Below are 19,283 nucleotides of genomic sequence, written 5' to 3' on the forward strand. Positions count from 1 at the left end.
TCCTGCCAAGAAAGCAAAATACTCTGGCAGATGAACTAAGCAGAAATCTTATGGACCCACACAAATGGAAACTGGATCCACAAATCCTCAGCATGTTGACACGCAAATGGGAGGGCCCAGATATAGATCTTTTTGCCTCACCTCAAAACTATCAGTTGGACAAATTCTGCACAAGAATTCATCACAAAAAAGCTTGGAAAGTGGATGCTGTATCCTTCAGCTGGAAAAATCTATCAGTCTATGCCTTTCCCCCTCTGCTGCTGCTCTCCATGGTCTTAATAAAAGTCAGGAAAAAACAAAAATGATTCTGATTGCTCCAGACTGGCCTCGCCAACACTGGTACCCGCTCCTATGCAATATGTCACACCTTCCTCTGTGGTACCTGCCTCAGACACCTTACCTACTGTCTCAGCAGAACTGTCAAATTCTGCACACTCAGCTCCAAACTCTGAATCTTGCAGCATGGCTAATCAACTAATTTCACCAGTTACATCTCCCAGCAAACCTGTGATGGATGTCATTTTGGAGGCTAGAAGGCCTAGTACTAGAAAATCTTATGCTGACAAATGGAAAAGATTCTGTGCTTGGAACCAAGCACAAGGAATAAGCACAGCAATGCCCAATATTCCTCAGATTCTGCAATACTTAACTGAGATGCTTCACAAGGGCCTATCTTTTTCTTCCATAAAAATCCATGCCTCTGCCATTTCGGCTCACTACAACACAGAGCCTCCCCTCTTTTCTCATCCACAGCTAAAGCTGTACCTCAGAGGGGCCAAAAAATTTAAGACCTCCCAGGAGAGCACCTACTCCTGCATGGGACCTCAATTTTGTTTTGGAAAAACTCACTCTACCTCCTTTTGAGCCAGCTGCTACTGCAGACCTAAAATTTCTGTCTTGGAAAACAGCTTTCCTTTTAGCAGTCACTTCAGCTAGAAGGATTTCAGAACTACAGGCTCTTATGGCAGTGGAGCCTTTCATTATTTTTTACCTGGATAGGGTGGCTCTCAGGACCAATCCATCCGTTATGCCTAAAGTGGTATCTATTGTGGCACCTTAATCAGACCATTCATCTGCCAGCGTTCTTCCCAAATCCACAGAACAAGGGTGAGCGGATTCTGCATTCATTGGATGTGCACAGACAACTAAGATTCTACTTAAACAGGACAAAATCTCTAAGAAAATCTGAGCAATTACTGGTGGCATTTGATGCAGGGGCAGAGGGAAAAGCTATTTCAAAGCAGACTATTTCCAAATGGATAAGCCATTGTATTCTTTTCTGCTATATGCACCGTGGTAAACCTGTCCCCAAGGGGATCAGATCTCATTCCACCAGGGCTGCATCTACTTCTGCAGCCTTTCTCAGAGGGGTTCCTACCAGAGACATTCTAGAAGCTGCTACCTGGAGCTCAGTTCATACAATCACCAAACATTACCATTTACCTCTCTTCTCTAAATGCAGAGCAGGCTTTGCCACTGCTGTCCTGCAGGGCCTTATAGCTGCTCCTAATGCTATATAAATCCATCCTCCTAACCATAGTTTTGGGATTCTACCCAAATGTAATGACTGCAACAGTGAAACACGAAGAACATAGTTGTGTACACGTACCATAAATGTAGGTGTTCGAGTGTATTCACTGTTGTAGTCCTGGTTACCCTCCCTCCAACCCCCTGTTTTTTTCTCTAACTATACCTCTCGTTTCTGTTACTATCTTCAAAAGCCTTTTAGGGTGTATTTACTTTTGTTTGGAGGTATATGTTTTGTGGTTTTTATTCTACATATATACATATATATATATATATATATATATATATATATATATATATATATATATATTTTGCTCCCCATTTGGGGGACACCTGACATCTGGGGCAAGAAAAGCTGATGTAATGGCGTCGGCTGCATGTTTTATACCCCTGACGACCTGACATCATGGAAGAAGGGACAGCAACCGATGCAGGACCCAAGACTTTGTTAATCAGGCCAATTGAGGGCAACCTGCCAGCAGATAACCCACATGTAATGACTGCAACAGTGAATACACTCGAACATCTACATTTATGGTAAGTGTACACAATTGTACTTTCCTGGACCTGGCAGTGATAGAAAAGGATGCTGTAGTATTTCTAATGATGTAGATAAGTGATTGCTTCTTTTTTCAAGGCCCGCCAAAATACTGGCTGAAGCATCATAACTGAATAGCCATGCAGTTTGTGATATCTAATAAACATCTGGTGAAGTTTTAGTGCTTCCATATCTGACAGTAAGCTCCCTGAATTCATATATTTAGTAATGGGAAACACAAGGTCGAAAATTGAGTTTTCATAAAATTTCTTGTGTGGTTGGATTCATTGTTGTTCTGAGCAGCTGCATCTCTTTGTTCATGTTTTAGCATGACAGTAGTAAGACACATATTCTATTATCATAAAATACTGGTTAATTTGAGTAATAAAATCTAATAATACTTTACAGGATGGGAGAGATATGCAACACATCTATGAAGCTGTATGTTTGCCTCTTAGTAATTATTTTTTTGTGGATTATCGCCAGGTCATCTTGAACACATTTTCAGACAGACCAACAAGTGTAAGACTACTTGGAGCTAGCCTTGATTCAAACACTGACACCTCCTTGACTGCATCATTGTTAGGGCCTCTTAATGAAAAGATGCCTTTGTCACAGTGGTCATGTACGATATTTATCCCAAGCGAAACCACGGAGAACAAATGAGTACCATACTTCAAAAAGAGATGCATAAAAAAGGATATAAACTGAATATTCAACATAGGCAACTCAGAAAATATGAGGAAATATTTTACAGAGAGTGGTGAGTTATTTGAATAACCTTTCTTAAGAAGTAGTATGGTGAACCACTCTAACTTCAAACATACATGGGAGAGGAATAGATATAATGCCACCCTTACAAGTACTGGAGAGCTATTTTGGTGGGTATGCTGTTAGGTAAATAAGACATTTAGCCTATCCAATTAAAAAAAGACAGATGAGATAAGCCAAGTGGTCTTTATCTAAAATTAAAACATAGTTCATAGGTAGGTACTAGGCTATCTGCCCGAGGGCATTTATAAGCCTAGCTAGAGTGTGTTGGCTTTCGCCACCCCATTGATTAATTAACTGATCCTCTGTCAAACAGAGCCAATGAAGTGATCCCAGGGGTGTATTTTCTGTTACCCGTCCACTCGTCAAGGTTTCTCTTGAAGAGTGTTAGTGAGGGGCTCTGCCTGATGTAATTTGTAATTTTGTTCCAAAGCATGGGGAGTCTCTGACAAGAATCTATCCCTTCAGCATGTTCTATTTATTGTTGTGGCGAGGTTTAGCTCACTAGAGCGCATGGCTCGCAGTGACTTGGATTTCTTTAGGTGGAGCATGTCCAACAATTCTGAGTTGGACATGGCTTTGTAAGTCAGGCAGAGATCTCCTCTGAGTAAGCGATATGCCACTGAGTACAGCCGGAGTTTTTTCAGTCAGGCTGCATAGGACATATGTTTGAGACCAGTAATCCTCTTGGTGAGGTACTTTTGTGGTCTTTCCAGCTGTTGAAAGTGTCTTGTGAAGTACATCCTAAATGGGGCATTGTACTCTATGATGGGTCTAATGAGTGACGAGTAGAGGGGCACTATAACCTCTTTATTTCTAGATGCGAACCCTTTAGTAATTAGATGGGCCACATAGAAGGATTTCCTAACTACATTGGCAATATGATTGCCAAAGGAGAGATTACTATCTACCTGGGTTCCCAGATCTCTTATTACCTCTTCTGCATTAAGGAGGCTACCACCTATGTGGTAATTCATGGGTGTTTTGTTTTTCTCAAACGGGATGACTATGAATTTTTTGGCATTTCGCTTGAGGCTATGACTTTGACACCAGGTGTCCGTCTCAGTAAGGCCCTTATGGAGTATGTCTGTGGCAGCTGGAGAGTCAATTATGGCTCCCAGTTTGCAGTCATCGGCGAACTTGGTTAGCCATAGTCCCTCCTGTGTTTGCCTGTACTTCTGAGAAGTATATGCCGAACAGTAGGGGTCCCAGGACCGAGCCTTGCGGGACACCACTTGTGACTGGTTTAGAGTCAGACCTGGAGCTTGCTATTTTTACAGTGTGAGATCTGTCTGTAAGTCAGTTGGCAACCCATCTCATGACGTAGGGGTTTATGTTCAAGCTGGTGAGTTTTTCTGTAATACCTGAGTGGGGAATGGTGTTGAAAGCCTTGGCGAGGTCAAGGTAGGCTTTGTGAACCACCTTTCCCTTGTCTGTGGCCTTGGTGACTGTCTCAAAGAAGTCAACCAGGTTTACTAGGCATGATCTGCTCTTAACAAAGATGAACTGGGTCGGGTCAAGTGTTTGGAGGTTCCCAATGTCTTTGTTAATGAGTTCCATGATGATCCGCTCCATAGCCTTGCAGACCAGGCTAGTCAGGCTTATGGGGCGATAGTTACCAGGGTCAGTTGTGGCCCCTCCTTTGTGGAGAGGAATAACTGTTGCTGTGCACAATTCTATGGGCATGTAGCCTGTGGAGAGGCTGTGGAGGAGCAGCATGTTTAGGTGGGGGGTTAGTTTGTTCTGTAGTTCATGCAAGAAGCAGCCTGGGACACCATCTGGTCCCATTGACGCTGTGTTTTTGGCTTTTGAAAGGACTATTTTCACCTGTGCATCTGTGATTTTTGGGACACTACACTTTTTCGGTATTGTTGTGGGCCCTTTTGGAGGTGAGAGGAGGGTGAAGTTTGCATTGAATCTATCTGCCAGGATGTTGGCAATATCAGTAGGTTCAGTATATGTTGTGCTATTTTGCACTAATTCAGTGCATGTCTGTGAGTTGCCACTTGGATGCTTAACATAGCTAAAGAAGGCTTTGTGGTTATCTTTTGAATCCTTGGCTGTTTTTCTTTCAAAGTTAGCCTTGAATGATTTCATGAGGGACCTCAGTTTCTTACTGATACTGATCAGGGATGTCTTTCCTTCTTGGGATTTGCTTTTTTTCTGAACTAGTTTCCTCCTTCTATTGGGTAGCCTGTTTATTGCAGGGGTCCACCAAACTGGTTTCCTTCTCTTAGAGGTGTGAGTCTTGATTTTGCTAGGGATGGCATGATCCATGCTTCCTTGTAGGTGCTCATAGAGTGCATTTGTAAAGGTTTCTGCATCTTGGGCAATGTTATACTTTATTGTGGGGGCTGTGAAACGTACCACCTCTGTCTTAAGTAAGGTGAAGTTTGCTTTAGAAAAGTTTTTTACTGTGGTTTCCTTAGTTGGGAGTGGTGGTGGGGTGTGGACATCCCCATTAGTTTATGGTCTGATCTAACCAGTGATGGGTTGACCTCCGGTATGGAACACCTGTCACCCATGTTGGTGATGACCAGGTCCAATATGTTTCACCTCTGGTAGGGGAGTTTACCAGCTGATCCAGGGTGTTTGAGTTGATGAATTCCAGGAAGCGCTGGGCCTGGGAATTTGTACTCAAGTAGTTTTCACAGTGAATGGTAGGGTAATTGAAATTGCCCAATATCAGGGTGTTTGGTAGGACCTTCATGTTTTCCAGTGTCTCCAGAAAGGTGGAGTGGTGGTCCTGAGTCATGGAGGGTGATCTGTAGCAGGCCACAATTTGCATTGCAGATTTGCCCGATGTTAGTTGCACATGGATGATCTCAGAGGTATCATGCTGCGCCACTAACCTGGAGGTGTAGGTATCCTTGATGAATATAGATACACCCCTTCCTTTTGTGTTTCGGTCCGTGTTCTGTGGCCGAAACGTGTGGTATGAGTTGTAGCCCGGTAGTGCTGGGGTGCTCTCTGGAGCCTTGAACCAGGTTTCAGTTACTGCACAGATGTTGAGGTTCATGCTGAATGATTGTGTTGTTGGAGGAAGTGATAATAAAAGTGGATTTATGATGGGAAAGAGAGCGGTGGAGAGCGAGCAAGAGTTTAGTCTTTTTGGGGTTGAAGAGTTGATTATCTGACAACCATTTTTTATTGGTAAGAAAGGAGTGTTAAGTGAGGCAGTTTAGTTCTGAGATATTGTTTGAGATGGAGATGAGTGTTGAGTCGTCCGCATATTGGATGAGGGAAGATTTTTTGCAAGATGTGTACAGCTTATTTGTGAAAACATTAAATAGTAGGGGACCCAAGATGGAGCCTTGTGGGACTCCGGTAGGGACTGAAATATAGGGAGAGTAAGAAGATAGCCATCTGACAGATTGTTGTCTACAAGAAAGTTAGCTGGAGAACCAGGTAAGGGATTTGTTTTCATATGTTCATAGGTAGGTACTGGACTATTGGCCCTAGGGCCTATACAAGCCTAGCCAAAAAGGTACCCTGGCTTTTGCCACCCAAGAAAATTATTTTCCTGTGCCCCTGTCAAGCAGAACCACAGAAGTGATCTCCTGGGTGAATTTCCTATTACCCATCCAATCATCAAGATTTTTCTTGAAGAGTGCTAATGAGGGGGTCTGTGATCTATCATGAGCATTTGGCTCACTCTGAAACAACAAAGTTAGGCAAAATCAATGCAGAGAAAATTCATTACTAACTGAACTGGAATCCCAATAGCACCTCAGAGTAAGGTAATCTGATATGTCCAGAGAATGTGCCAAGTCATCAAAGTCACTTTTGGCTAATGTAAAATGTTTGAACGATGTTTGCCAAAGTTAATGTTATCTACAGTGGAGTTTGCCTCTTTCTCAGCTGTTGTGTGACTTTGGAGTTGGTATATATAACCCAAGAGATGTGTCTCCCCACATTGGTGGGTACAGGGGGGCTTGCCCCCTAGAAAAAAAATTGTGCAATGTTCGCTGAAGGAAGTTTCAGCAAGAAGTTTTCCATTTTTTTATCTTCGCCAAGTCAGCATGATTCCATATGCCCACAGGTAATAGTAAGATAGCGATAGCAGAAGGGCCTCCAAGGCCAAATACCACTTAACACACGTTGCATCCATTGACTATATCAGCCATCATTGCTCTTACTAGTGTGATGAAAATTATAGTGCAGTTAGGACTTTCATATCTTATCTACAAGGTATAGCTAACTGCAAACAGTTTGCCTAATGTCAGTAACTTAAAGATAAAGCTCAATAAAAGATGCGAGATATCAAAAAGAATTGGTTGAAGACTGAGCTTTACACAGACAAACATGACATTCAATGCTTTTTTCCAGGCTGCAGGGAGAATTGTGATATGAGATGTCTTGGTACAGCCCCCTTCCCAACTCATATGGCCTGGCAGACCAAAACACACCTAAAAGAAAATACATTCAAACTCAATGGAAGGAGCTCTTTAAGATATTCATGAGTTGCGATGCTGCTGTCAAATCTGTCCCTTATTATCCCATAGCAGAATTTCTTGCTGACTATCCTTCCATGTAGAAAAAACCCTATAATGTTTCATTACACAGGTGAAAAGCAACAAGTGTGCAGAATCAGTGGGTGTACAATCTGAAGCCTTTGAAAGCTGGAGGCATGATACTTACACCAGCTCTCCATTATCTCATTGTCTGAATTTAGGTCAGTGAGATGATTCTAGAATTTTTGAAAAAGCTAACATTTATATAATCTTCAGTGTGCAACATAATTATGTATGTAGAAGTTATTGAAGCAGGCACGGCTGGGAGAGTGTATTGACATTGCTTAGCTGGCTCCCTTGTTTTTGGGGAAGGATGTGGGTCACATCTGTGGCACGTGGAATCATATTAGAGACACTGGTGGAGACCTGAGACAACATAGGAGTGCTGGCTTCATGGGGAGGAGGATGGTCTTGAGAGGGGTTATGTCACTTGGGGAAATGAGTGTCACACCCACATTTAGGCCCAGAACATGTTCAACTCTGAGCAGGTTTTCTGGCAGTTACAGTGGGAATAGGGTTTAAGGCAACCTCCCCAAGCTATCTTGCAGATAATTATCTATCTGCTCATCCCTCTCCCCCCAAAGATCCCTCACAAATTGGGAATGGACTAGGAGGTTAAGTAGAGTCTTTTAAAATCAGTTTTCATGTTGTTTTTTCATTGTCTGTTGCCAAAAATCCTGCCAGAACTGAAGTGCAGTTTTGTGCCAGATGACATAATCTTCATTGCCAACCAAATCTGAGTAGTATCCCAAACACCATTGGGACCTCTACAAATGGTCACTAGTTCCATTGGTTGTGTAGCCCTGTGGTAAGAACTGGCACACTTTGGCAACTTCATCACATTCACCATAGTCTTGTCACTTTTGCATAGCCAACTGCAAACATTTTCTACAGTAATTCAAAACAGACCCATTTATATTCAAACTAGCTTCATACAGTTTTGTATTATTGACAAAACCTAGTTCTCCATCTTTTGACACCAAAGATCATTCTGCCAATGGAGTTGGTAAATAATGCAGAATGGTTGGAGGGCTTTTCAGTCTTGGAAACCCACATTCAAGGATCTGAGTTTTCAAGGCACTTTCCTTTAAGCTCCAATATGCTAATGACTGTAGCATTGTAGCATTCTTGTCCATACCAGGAGTTACACAATGCAGCACTGTATAACTTCACAGAAGCTGTGATGACCGTGCCCTGGCCCAGCAATCAAGGAGCCTCAATCCTCACCACTAACACCAGGGAGGTCATCTCCTAGAAGAGAGGAAAGGATAACTAATACACACAGTAAAGTACAATTTATCTTAAGTGCACACAGAGATCACAGTCAGTCTGGGGCTGGTTGCTCTCTTACTCACCAGGTCCCCAGTAAGACTCCCCACTGGCACAGCTATAGAGTCCAGGTCTCAGCCTAGCTGGGCAAGTTAAAACCTCCAGTACCCTCTCAGTCCAACCAGTGCTTTGTGTCCCTGCCAAGTAGCTGACACAACACACACACACACACACACACACACACACACACACACACACACACACACACACACACACACACTTTGAGATAAGTATTTATACAACTTCACAGACACTCCTGGGAAAGGCTGACACAGATTCTCCAGCTGTGCCCCTTTACCCAGACCATACGGTAGTAATCTCTGCCACCACCCAGCTAATAATATCAGCTACTAAAAGGCCCTTAAAAGGGTGTCCAATTATTACTGTGAAATATTATTATCCAATGGTAATGTGACAATTCAGTCTAAGGCTTATTTTAGAGTGGCCTATTACAATAGCCTCTATAAATATGCAATGTACTCAAGAGCTTATCTGTACACAAACCAGCCACAGGTAAAGGTTTTTAAAATATTTAATGATAAATAATTAAAACACAAGACAAAACTACTACACCACAGAGATATCTAAGAGTTCAGAGATCACACAGAAACTTAAAATAATACAGTAGGACAGGTCTGATTTCAAAGAAAAATACATAATTAACCTTTACTAGCTTTAACTATTCCTACAAGAAATCACAGTGCTAGAAACTTACATGTGAGGTTAGGCAGAGTGCTGAGTTAGATATCCAAGATCAAAATGCTTCAGTCTCTTGTGAGAAATAGTATTTAAACATTACTAACAAACATGTCTCTAAGGCCCTCCCAAATTACATCATTTTTGACACTTAGTCTGGAGTTCTCAGGCCACAAACTGCATTATTTAGCAATCTAACACCTGCTCAGAAACTTACAACAGTATAAGTCATATCACATGTATACTTTAACAGAAACCAGAGCAATAAGGCACATTCCACATTTAAATTCTGGTCATAAACTTTAGCCTTAAAACAATGGGCATGAAACCTTCATCCAGATGCACTGAAGCCAAATTCTAACATGAAAGAGTCACAACATGCTTCACTGGGCCAGTAGAGTGCAATGTTGTCACATACTTTGCAGTTCCACATTTCACAATATTCTTTTACACTCAAGAAACATGTCTGTATTTTACATTTATTTACAAATGCCAGAATTATATATCAAATTCTATATGACTAGGCTGGCAGCCTTCACCCATCTCTCCCCAATCGTCACAGAAGCTTTTATAAAAATATTATGCTATCAGCCTGAAGAGAACCAGCCTGCCCTCTCATATATCACTCATATTTTTTGGTCTTGTCCTTATAAAATTGATGGTTTTCTGTAGTTTTTGGCAAATTGTTGAGAACTGCAGAAAATGAAATAATGATGTGTATTTCAACTCAGACCTCTTATCCTTCAGGAGTGCGTACTAATGCAAAACTTGTTAGTCTAGCAACTTTCTGTTTAAGAACAATACTTAAAATCTGTCCCTGATTTTGGGCCTTTACCCCCCATTATTTATGGCTTTGTTCCTGATTCTTGAGCTAAAAGGTTGTGAGGTATGGTTGTCAGTCTGCATATAATGTTGTTAGTGTTTCTCCACAATTACGAATGAAAGACACTGGGGACAGTCAAGCACTCCCACTGAACTGGTAGCACAGGAAATTGTCTGTCTTCACTCACTGAAAGGAGACCAAGATACAGTTATAAAGTGGAGTTATTGTTATCTTCCATACCTTTTGTGTACTATGAGAGTTGCATGAATTAATAGAATCATGTAAACAGGAGGGGTGCCAGCAGTGATGCCTCCAGAAACCCCCTGCATCAGATGAGAATATTACTGCTGTAACGTCAGTGTTCTATTGCCTGTGCTGAACAGGAGACTGCATTTGGATGTCTACATCTAAGGCCAGATACCAGATTCTGTACTCTGTGGTAGTCAGAAGAAATGCTGCAAAGAGGGAGAACGGTGAAAGTGTACCTCAAGAAAACACATGTGGCATCTGTGGACTTCCTGAGGTCTGGGATGAAAGCCACCATGTGATTTCAGTGCTGCCACAACTTTCACTGTGTGGTGAGCTGTTTTCAAGGAAATGCATTGGCTTTAAACCTGAACAGAGAGAATGTAATAAGGAAAGGGAAGGAACTCCTCTCTAAGCAGCTGCCTGACATGGAAGCATATTCACTTTTTGTAGACAAACTTGTAGGCCCAGGTCTGAATTACTGAGTCACTTTAAGATCCATCAATGAACCATGGTAAAGATTATTCTTGGACTAAGGAAGTGACGACTACAAATTATTGGCCATGAACATAAAACTCTACCACTCTACTAGTTTGTGGTTATGTCTTATTTAACTAATTGAAGCTGACAAAATAAGTAAAAACTTTTTATTTTGATATATTTTAAGCGGTATTATATTACACAAATGAATGCAAGATGAAACTAGATTAAATAGCATCAATGAAAGCTGCCACAAATGGGGAAGAAACAGGCACCTGGGATAATATGTTCTCAGAGTGTAATGAATTAGCAGATTATAAAAATTCCCTACTGAGTACTCTGTCAGAAAGTTTGATTGGCCAAATGAGTGTAACTAAGGAAGTTATTTTTTGAGCTAGGATACAGGATCTGAACTGCCTAGACTCAGTAAGGCCTTGTTAAGTTTAATTCTGGTGGCTGCCAAAAAAGCAATTACTAGAAAATAGAAATCAAAGTCTAAACCAAACATACTTGAAGTAGTGAATATTGTAACAGAGGTAAAAGAACAGGATGTGGAATATTTAGAAAAAGGTAGTAAATTACATAGAAAAACTGGAAATTGTGAGAACAATATATGCAGAAAAAAGTTTTGTAGGAGGAATGAGGTTTAGAGAAGGCAGGAATTCAACAATTTGTTTAATGCTGTTTTGATTATATGATGTATAACAATATATATGATGTATAATGTTTGTAACTGTGGGTTTTTAATATGGTTTGATTACTTTTATATAAATGTAAGTGCCTCGGTCACAAGTGATAATTCAGTAAAGGTGTTTGAAAAACAGGAAAGCTGCCACACTTTATAACTTTAGGTTTGATTTCTTGTAGCAAAACACAGTTTGCAAATGTCAGGATATGAAATTCTACTTAAATTAAAAAGAAGAAAATAAAAGACTTCAAAGTAGGAAGAATCAGAATGCTTTATTTGCATGTGACGGGGAGTGCAAAGCTCAGCAGCCACATCCCAGATGGATTTTGTTCCCTGTGTACCCTTTGTTTATTATTATCATTTCTGATGTTGATTTACCTTTGTGAAAGGAAAAACTGCTCTGTGGTGACCTCTTTCAAAAAGAGTGCATTTTTTTCACTCACTGGTGATCAGATGTGACCATAGTACTCACGGTATATATATCTGTGGAATACTGACACAAATTGTGATTCATCTTCAGTATTTGCTCCTAAGTTTTCATGTTAAAATTTATTTGTCATGAGAAAATGACCAGAATTGCATTTAGTACTGTAATTAGTAAAGTACTTCCTTGAGTTACATACCTGTACTTAAGGATTGCAGGAACATTCTTACATGCTTAACACAAATCCTGCACCTGTTAGTTTTTATTTTAAAAAAATACTATAAATGATTCACTAAAGCCAATCTAATGCTGAAATGAAGATAGTTATTTTAAACAGAAACGTAGCTTACTCAGTTTATGCATGCCTGAGCATGACTGTCTGCTCACTTAAGCACGACGAAGGGTAAATTGAGAATATTACTTCTCATTAAATTAATAACTGTAGTTCCATGCTTGTTTCAACAGTGGATTGGGTTTTAGTGAATTTCACAAGTGCTTTTTTTATATTTGTCAAATGTGTTCAGCACTCATGGCATGCCATCATGCAGACTTAGGCAAGAAGTAGATATTTATTTATAATATTAGTTGTGAGTGTGGCCACTTTCTACTGGCTGATAAAGTGTTAGGTTTAAAATGCGAAAAGCATCTGCTTTCAAGATTTCTACAGCCCAGTGTTTGCATTTCACTGTTAAGACATTAAATCAAAAGTTATGGAGGGCTGCAGCTTTACTTTAACAAAATATTCAATTCTTTTACAAAAAATATGACACATTGTTGTTGTTGTTTGTCTTTCGGCTTTTCCCAGTAAGGGGTCACCACAGCAGAACTCCGGTCCGGTAATGATTGGCAGTAGATTTTTATGAAACGCCGAGGTGCCAGCTCGATGCCCAACCTTCAACGAAGGCACGCCCATTTATGCACACATGTCTTTCAAACGCTATGACACATTAGAACAGAATAAACAGGTACTGCAAATCAGCAGGCAAAAATTAAGGGCCTGGGCAAATAAAGGCTGCTAAAGAATGTTAGAAACTGGAAACTGGCTACTATTTCATTTCACCTGAGGTAGAGAATTCCATAGGGTGGGAGGGGTGTAGATGTAAACTTTGCAAATTACAGGCATGTGGACATGCTTCTGTCTCAAATGAGCCATCCCAGCACTTGTCTGGTATGCAAAGTATGCATTCTGTAGAAAACACTATAGTACAAATTTTCAGTGAAAGCTAGAAATGGAAGCATATAATTTTCTGTTGCAGATTACTTCTGAATATATATAATTTTTATGTTGCAGATTACTTCTGAATGCTGAAATGTTATTGGCGTGGCCCCATATCTTTCATCACCCCCAGGTCTTCGGCTTATTTAGATTCACATGTTGTCTGTATACCAAGTCTCCCGGAGTTACACATATTCATAGATTCTCCCTCTCTAAGTGATCCTTGCACTTCCCCACCATTTCCCACCCGCCAAGGATGCAGACCTTTCAATTGTCTAGAATTTTGCAGAACATTCACATTTTGCCTCATATTTTTAGTGTATCCCTCATAACATTTGCATTTTTTCTGGTAAATTGGAGAAGATTGAAGTAACAAAATAATGAGAAACATCCTTCATGTAATGTATGTTTGTGCAAAATCTGCTGTTCTAGCAACAGAGCAACATTTAAAATCTGTTCCTGATTTTGGGCATTTGCCCCCCATTATTTTTGGATTTGTACAGAATTCATAGCCTAAGAGTTGGAGAGGTATTCCAAGAATACCAGACACGTGAGGTGAGAGACAAGGGGTGTTCAGAAGTTGGATGTGCAGGATTTGCTTGATTTTGTTGCCTATCTTAATGAAAGCAAGTGGGGTGTACAATTTACTTTTACCTATAATTTAGATATGATTTCCTATATGGACCTTATGGTATCTAAGAAATCCGATGGTTTTGTACAGACCATTTTATATAAGAAACCCACGCAAAAAATAATTTATTACAGGCTACTAGCTAGCTGTCATCTAAGACACATTATTTAAAATGACCCTAACTCCCAAATTTTACAGGTTCGTAGAATATGTTCTGAACAGCAAGACTTTGAATCTCAAACAGAAGAACTAAAGAGCAGATTTTTTTACAACATATGAAAGTGTTGACAATGGGTGGATACTTTTAAAAGGACTGATTTGTTTTCTTATAAACATAAGAAAGTTGATTCAACTTTTGATGTAGCCATGTCTGTGGTGTATGGTAGTAATTTTTTTAGGGTTGAGCAAGTTATTTGGGACCATTAGTACATTTTAAAATCAGATTTTGTTTTGTTAAACATTATACCTGAGTTTCCAAATGTGTTTATAGGAGAGGTACCACTACTGGGCAAAGGTCTGTTTTTTTTTTTTTTTTTTTAAATATTCCAAACCAATTTGACCCAAAGGGTGATTATGAATTTTAAACTAGTAGAGATGGTACCTTGTGGTAAATTGTTTGGCATGTAATCATATTGCTAAATCAAAGGAATTTACTTCTTCCAACACCTCTAAGATACACCAAATTCATGAACTGATCCTTTGTAGAAGGAAATGGGTAATTTATCTAGGTACCTATTCTGCTTTTCATGCAAGAAAGACTTCCCAAAAATTTAAATCCAGAATAGTGGAACACATGAATGACATATGGTGCAAGAAAATGCATAAATAAATAAATAAAAACACTCTTTAAAACATCCTGGGGCTAGTTTTTCATTATGGGGATAGATAGAGTAGCATTTAAATCACCTAATAAACTTGGCTGGCAAAATGTATTTTCTCAGTGGGAATGGAAGTGGATCATTATATTGGGAGTGCTTCTTACTCTAGGTTTAAATAAATACTTTTCAATTTGTACATTATATTTTTTATTTAGATATATATACCATTAAATGCATTTCTTTCTGTGTGTACCACTCCCAATGGTGACATTGCATTTGCTTTTTTCCTTACTAAATATGTTGCATGTGTTATGCATTAGGTTGTCCTGAAGAAGGTAGGTTGTTGTTATTGTGTATTTCGGCTTTTCCTGGTTAGGGGTTGCCACAGCAGAACTCTGGTCCGCTAATGATTGGTAGTTGATTTTTACGTGCCGAGTTACCAGCCCTGACGCACAACCTTCAACGAAGGTACGCTCATTCACACATGTCTCCACGCAGAAGACGCTCTAGCTGAGAATCGAACCGGACAGCATCTTACTGTGAGGCGACAACGCTACCGCAGCACCACCACCGTGGGTGTCTGGTAAAACTGGTCTATGGTTTTTAACATTGGTCTTTCCTAATAAAATGGATTCCTTTGAATGGTCATTTATGTCTGTGGAGTTGGATTTGACTTTTTTTAAGACAAAGAGTATGAGCCATCATCCTGCAAGAGGTAGGAACTTTTTAATTTTGGTCCTAATCCCTTCATTTATTGGCTAGCAGGCATGTAGCAGGTTCTGCCGTGCTAAGCTTCCAACTCGGTACATGTCTCTGCACTCCCATAGACAGAGAGTGATGCTGTACTTGGCAAGCTTATGCCTCCATGTCCTGCCTTCTCTCAGAGTGAACACCTGTGGTTTGACCAACAGACATTTCTCCTTTAATGGGAAACATGTCAACTCCTTTCTCCTGCTGATAGGTACCCCCCCTACCCCTCTCCAGCCAGTTTCCTCTGCAGCACTCAGGCCATTAATTAAACCTGTCACATCTGGGCCAGAGTCATGATTGTACCCTCTCTGCCACATTTCCATTCAATTAAACCTGCATGCATGACCAAAAGGTATCATCACAATGTGGTGCTTCATCTCCCGCTAAAAAAACACAATTAAGTACAGAAGAAAACAGAAAGTGTAAAGTGCATTTAAGTGGTACTGTAAGCCCTCAAATTCAGAAAGCATAATTTACATCTGTGTTTGCTGTGATTAACACCATAGTTTCTACTGCTGTGTAGCTCAAAAGCATATCTAGGATTATCTTGTTGGTACACTGACAAAGATTTATTCTACAGCATAACTATGTCAAAAATATGAGTAGGGAGGGATAGCATAAAGCGGTCAGCTTCCTGTCCTGGGGGAGGACAAGAGGAATCATTGCTGCTGGAGCATCCCCTGTCAGAGGTGAATCACCAGCCATGAGACTCCTGGTAATGCAGGTTAGGAGATGAGGTCTTTAGTTGGCAACTGTAAGTCAGGGAAGCTTGGGTACACAGACATTTACACTTAGGTTTGACATTGGGCATGTTACACACTTGTAGGTGCACAGCAGTGACCTTGTGCACCCAGAATTTGCCAGGAATGTAGGTGTGATGTAAGTTGACAGATTGTTTCATGGAATGCCTCCCCCTGGCTAAGTAAACTCTTCTCATACAGAAGAGGGAATGAGCAAATAATGATGGGAAATGTCAGGGGTAGCAGACCAGAGAAGGAGTAGGGTTCGTACAGAAAATGGCCAAGGAACACAAAGTCTGCATAGCCATCATCAGACATTATTAAAAATGCATAAGATAAAGTAAAATAAAATAAAATAAATAAATACAAACAAACCATAGCTGATGAGTCAGTGGGTACATTGTCTCCCATACATTCTGCCCTGAAGCTAACACCTTAACACTTTACTGCAGCAGAGAATTCAAATGCAGCAGGTTAGAGGATTGTGCTTGGTGTCACAATGTGTGTCTGTGTGCTGCAGCTAACACAGCAACACTAATGGATGATGAGTTTTGTGCTAGAACAGGGAGGTTGAATATTATCTGTAGGAAAGAGATTTTGACAGATGGACCAGAAGAGCAAAGTTGTGGTTAATGAACTGTAGTTAAAGAGCAAAGAAGGTCGTTGGAAGTGGCACAGAAGTAGAACAGAACTGGATGATGGGGTAAATATAATGCATTCACTAACCACATAAACAAAATGTTGCTTAGATGACTGTATCAGAAGTAGAAAAGGTTTTTCCTTACTTGGGTACAGCTAGTCTATCAGAGTTGTTAAAAAAGCAGTAGTCATGTTACAACTGGAATTCCTCCCACTTCTCTATGCATTAGTTCTCAATGTAGTAGCCATAGTTGATGTTTCACTTAAAGGCAGTTATTGTGACAGTAATAATTTGATAATAAAAATATTAGATTGGAAGTTATACATTCTAAGGGCATCCATCCAAAGCTCTGCCACTTTCTTACTTTTGTACAGCTGCTGTGCCACACAAGTCTGTCCAACGCCTGAACATTCTGTGACATTCTATCATCATAAAGGCTGTATATCATAAGCCATTATGGTGCCAGCAGGAGAAAAGCCAGGATAGTTTATCTTAGTAATAATGTGCTGTTACTGTATTATAAATCACTTCAGAAGAAAAAAGGCATGTTTCCCGCAGCCTTAAACTAGTTTAAGTAAAATGGAAAAAAACACCTTAGAGAGGGGAACAGATCAGGGTTGGCTCACATTTTTTTCAAGGTAAGAAAATGTCAGCACCTGGCATGGACGTACCTAGGTTGTGCAAGTTGTAAATGCTTTTGTCTTTTAGTTAAGATAGCTATGACAAAGAAAGTTGTTACAGGCACATTTATGCAGAAGAAAGCTTGTTTTCCTTATTTTTATGCAGAACAGCTAGACAAAAGAGGTATAACCTGGTAGGGAATGCCTTGTACAGCATGTTGACTGATGAATTACTTCTGGAGTAAAACAAAAATATTGGGTAATAAGATAAATGATGAACCTAACAGTCAGCTGAATAAAGATGTTCACCAAAAGGGTGTAATTAGAGCAGATGTTTGACTGATTGTGAAGAAAAAAAATAGTATTCGTCTTCCATTTAATAATGCAGCAACTTTATTTGCAAATCTGCAAGATCCATCATCTTTAAGGAACATCACGCAAGTGTCGATCACAGTGTCAAAGTGGGAGTTGCCTTAGCAGTTTGCATTTAGATAAGCAAGCAGCCTGTCAACAGCAGAAAAGATTAACATCTAGAAAGTAAACAATGGTGTCTTTTCCTTAAACTCCTGCACCTCTGCACCTTGTATGGGGGAGGTTCCCCATTCAAAGTATATGCAATTCCTAAGGTCTGCAAACTCAGAAAAGAAATAATGCATGGGGAGCAGCGTTTCAGTGGCTGCTTTTTCCTTAGAGCTGCTGCCCATTTAATTGATCATTTTAACATACTGCACCTGGACCTTACAGAGAACATCTTCAGACTTTACAATACACTTTTAAAATAGTCTCAAAGTGAAACAGAAGACTTATAAGGTCCACAAGTTAGCAGAACAACCCATTTGTATTTCCCACCTCACTTGCTGATGTTTTAATGTACTGTAGATTAATCAGTGAATTGCAGTCTTAGGACATCCTTTTCTTTACTAAATTTTGGATTGCTACAGTAGTACAGGAAACCTACAGATATCAATATTCAACTAATGCCTTGTTGGAGTTGGCATCAGCAGCAATTCATAATCCTCAGCTACTAATATTTAAAGTCAAAGAGGCACTGTATACTAAGACATCCCATCCTACCTTCTTACAAATTTGTTTTGGAATAACGTAGACCTTTAAAAAACTGAGTATTTAAACTTGTCATTTTACTGTAAGACTAATTGTTTGTCACAACAGGAATGCAGACCATTTGTGTTGAGGACCTGCCTATTCTTAAGCCTTTGCTCTGTTTATTTCACCATGTTTCAGTACAACCTTGTGTGACATGACTCTGTACGTTGAGAGAGAGCTCTTTCTACATTTAGTCCAACATGGGTGAATTTGAAGTCCTGAAGTCTTACTAAACCTGTACAGTGTGTAGGGGAAAAGTTAATCACCCTTTCCCAGGCTCTAACCTTTTATGTTCTGTATGTATTATGTATTTTTATTCACAATGTATTCTGTATTCTAGAAAAACTCTGAACTTGTTTTAATCAAGTTTTTTTTTCTTTTTTCCAGGATTCCATGTTGATTTTGGATATTACAATATCTGACGAGGCCTGGGCCATATGGTAGTCCTGTAGTTTTTCCTCTGGAAACATTAACATTCCTTATAAATTTATCATAAAACATACACAGTCTGTGACAAGATGGAAGTCCTTCAACCAGACAGCGGGCAGAAACAAGCAGGTAAAAATAATAGTTGTAATCTTTATGTCCTTGTGTTGTTTCATACCTGTAGCTCCTTTCCTAGGGTTTCGACAATGCTTAAGTCACTTGATCAGTCATGTATCATTGATAAATGGCCACCTGTTGTGTATTCCGTGTGTTGTGTATATCCACCAGTTGACATCCTTAGC

At 39.9% G+C, this 19,283-nt stretch overlaps 1 protein-coding gene across 1 annotated transcript in view; it reads left to right on the forward strand.

Moving 5' to 3' along the window:
* LOC122811979 overlaps positions 1-19,283 on the forward strand; it is a 1,339,201-nt gene that overhangs the window by 315,629 nt on the left and 1,004,289 nt on the right. The window contains exon 2 of the mRNA XM_044084179.1: positions 18,943-19,113. Coding sequence (XP_043940114.1) covers positions 19,074-19,113 — 40 coding nt within the window. The 5' untranslated portion in view covers positions 18,943-19,073. The remainder of the gene's footprint in view (positions 1-18,942; positions 19,114-19,283) is intronic.

This window comes from Protopterus annectens, chromosome 9.part0, assembly GCF_019279795.1.
Source record: "Protopterus annectens isolate FY-2018-M chromosome 9.part0, PAN1.0, whole genome shotgun sequence".
In the NCBI taxonomy this organism is placed as follows: domain Eukaryota; kingdom Metazoa; phylum Chordata; order Ceratodontiformes; family Protopteridae; genus Protopterus; species Protopterus annectens.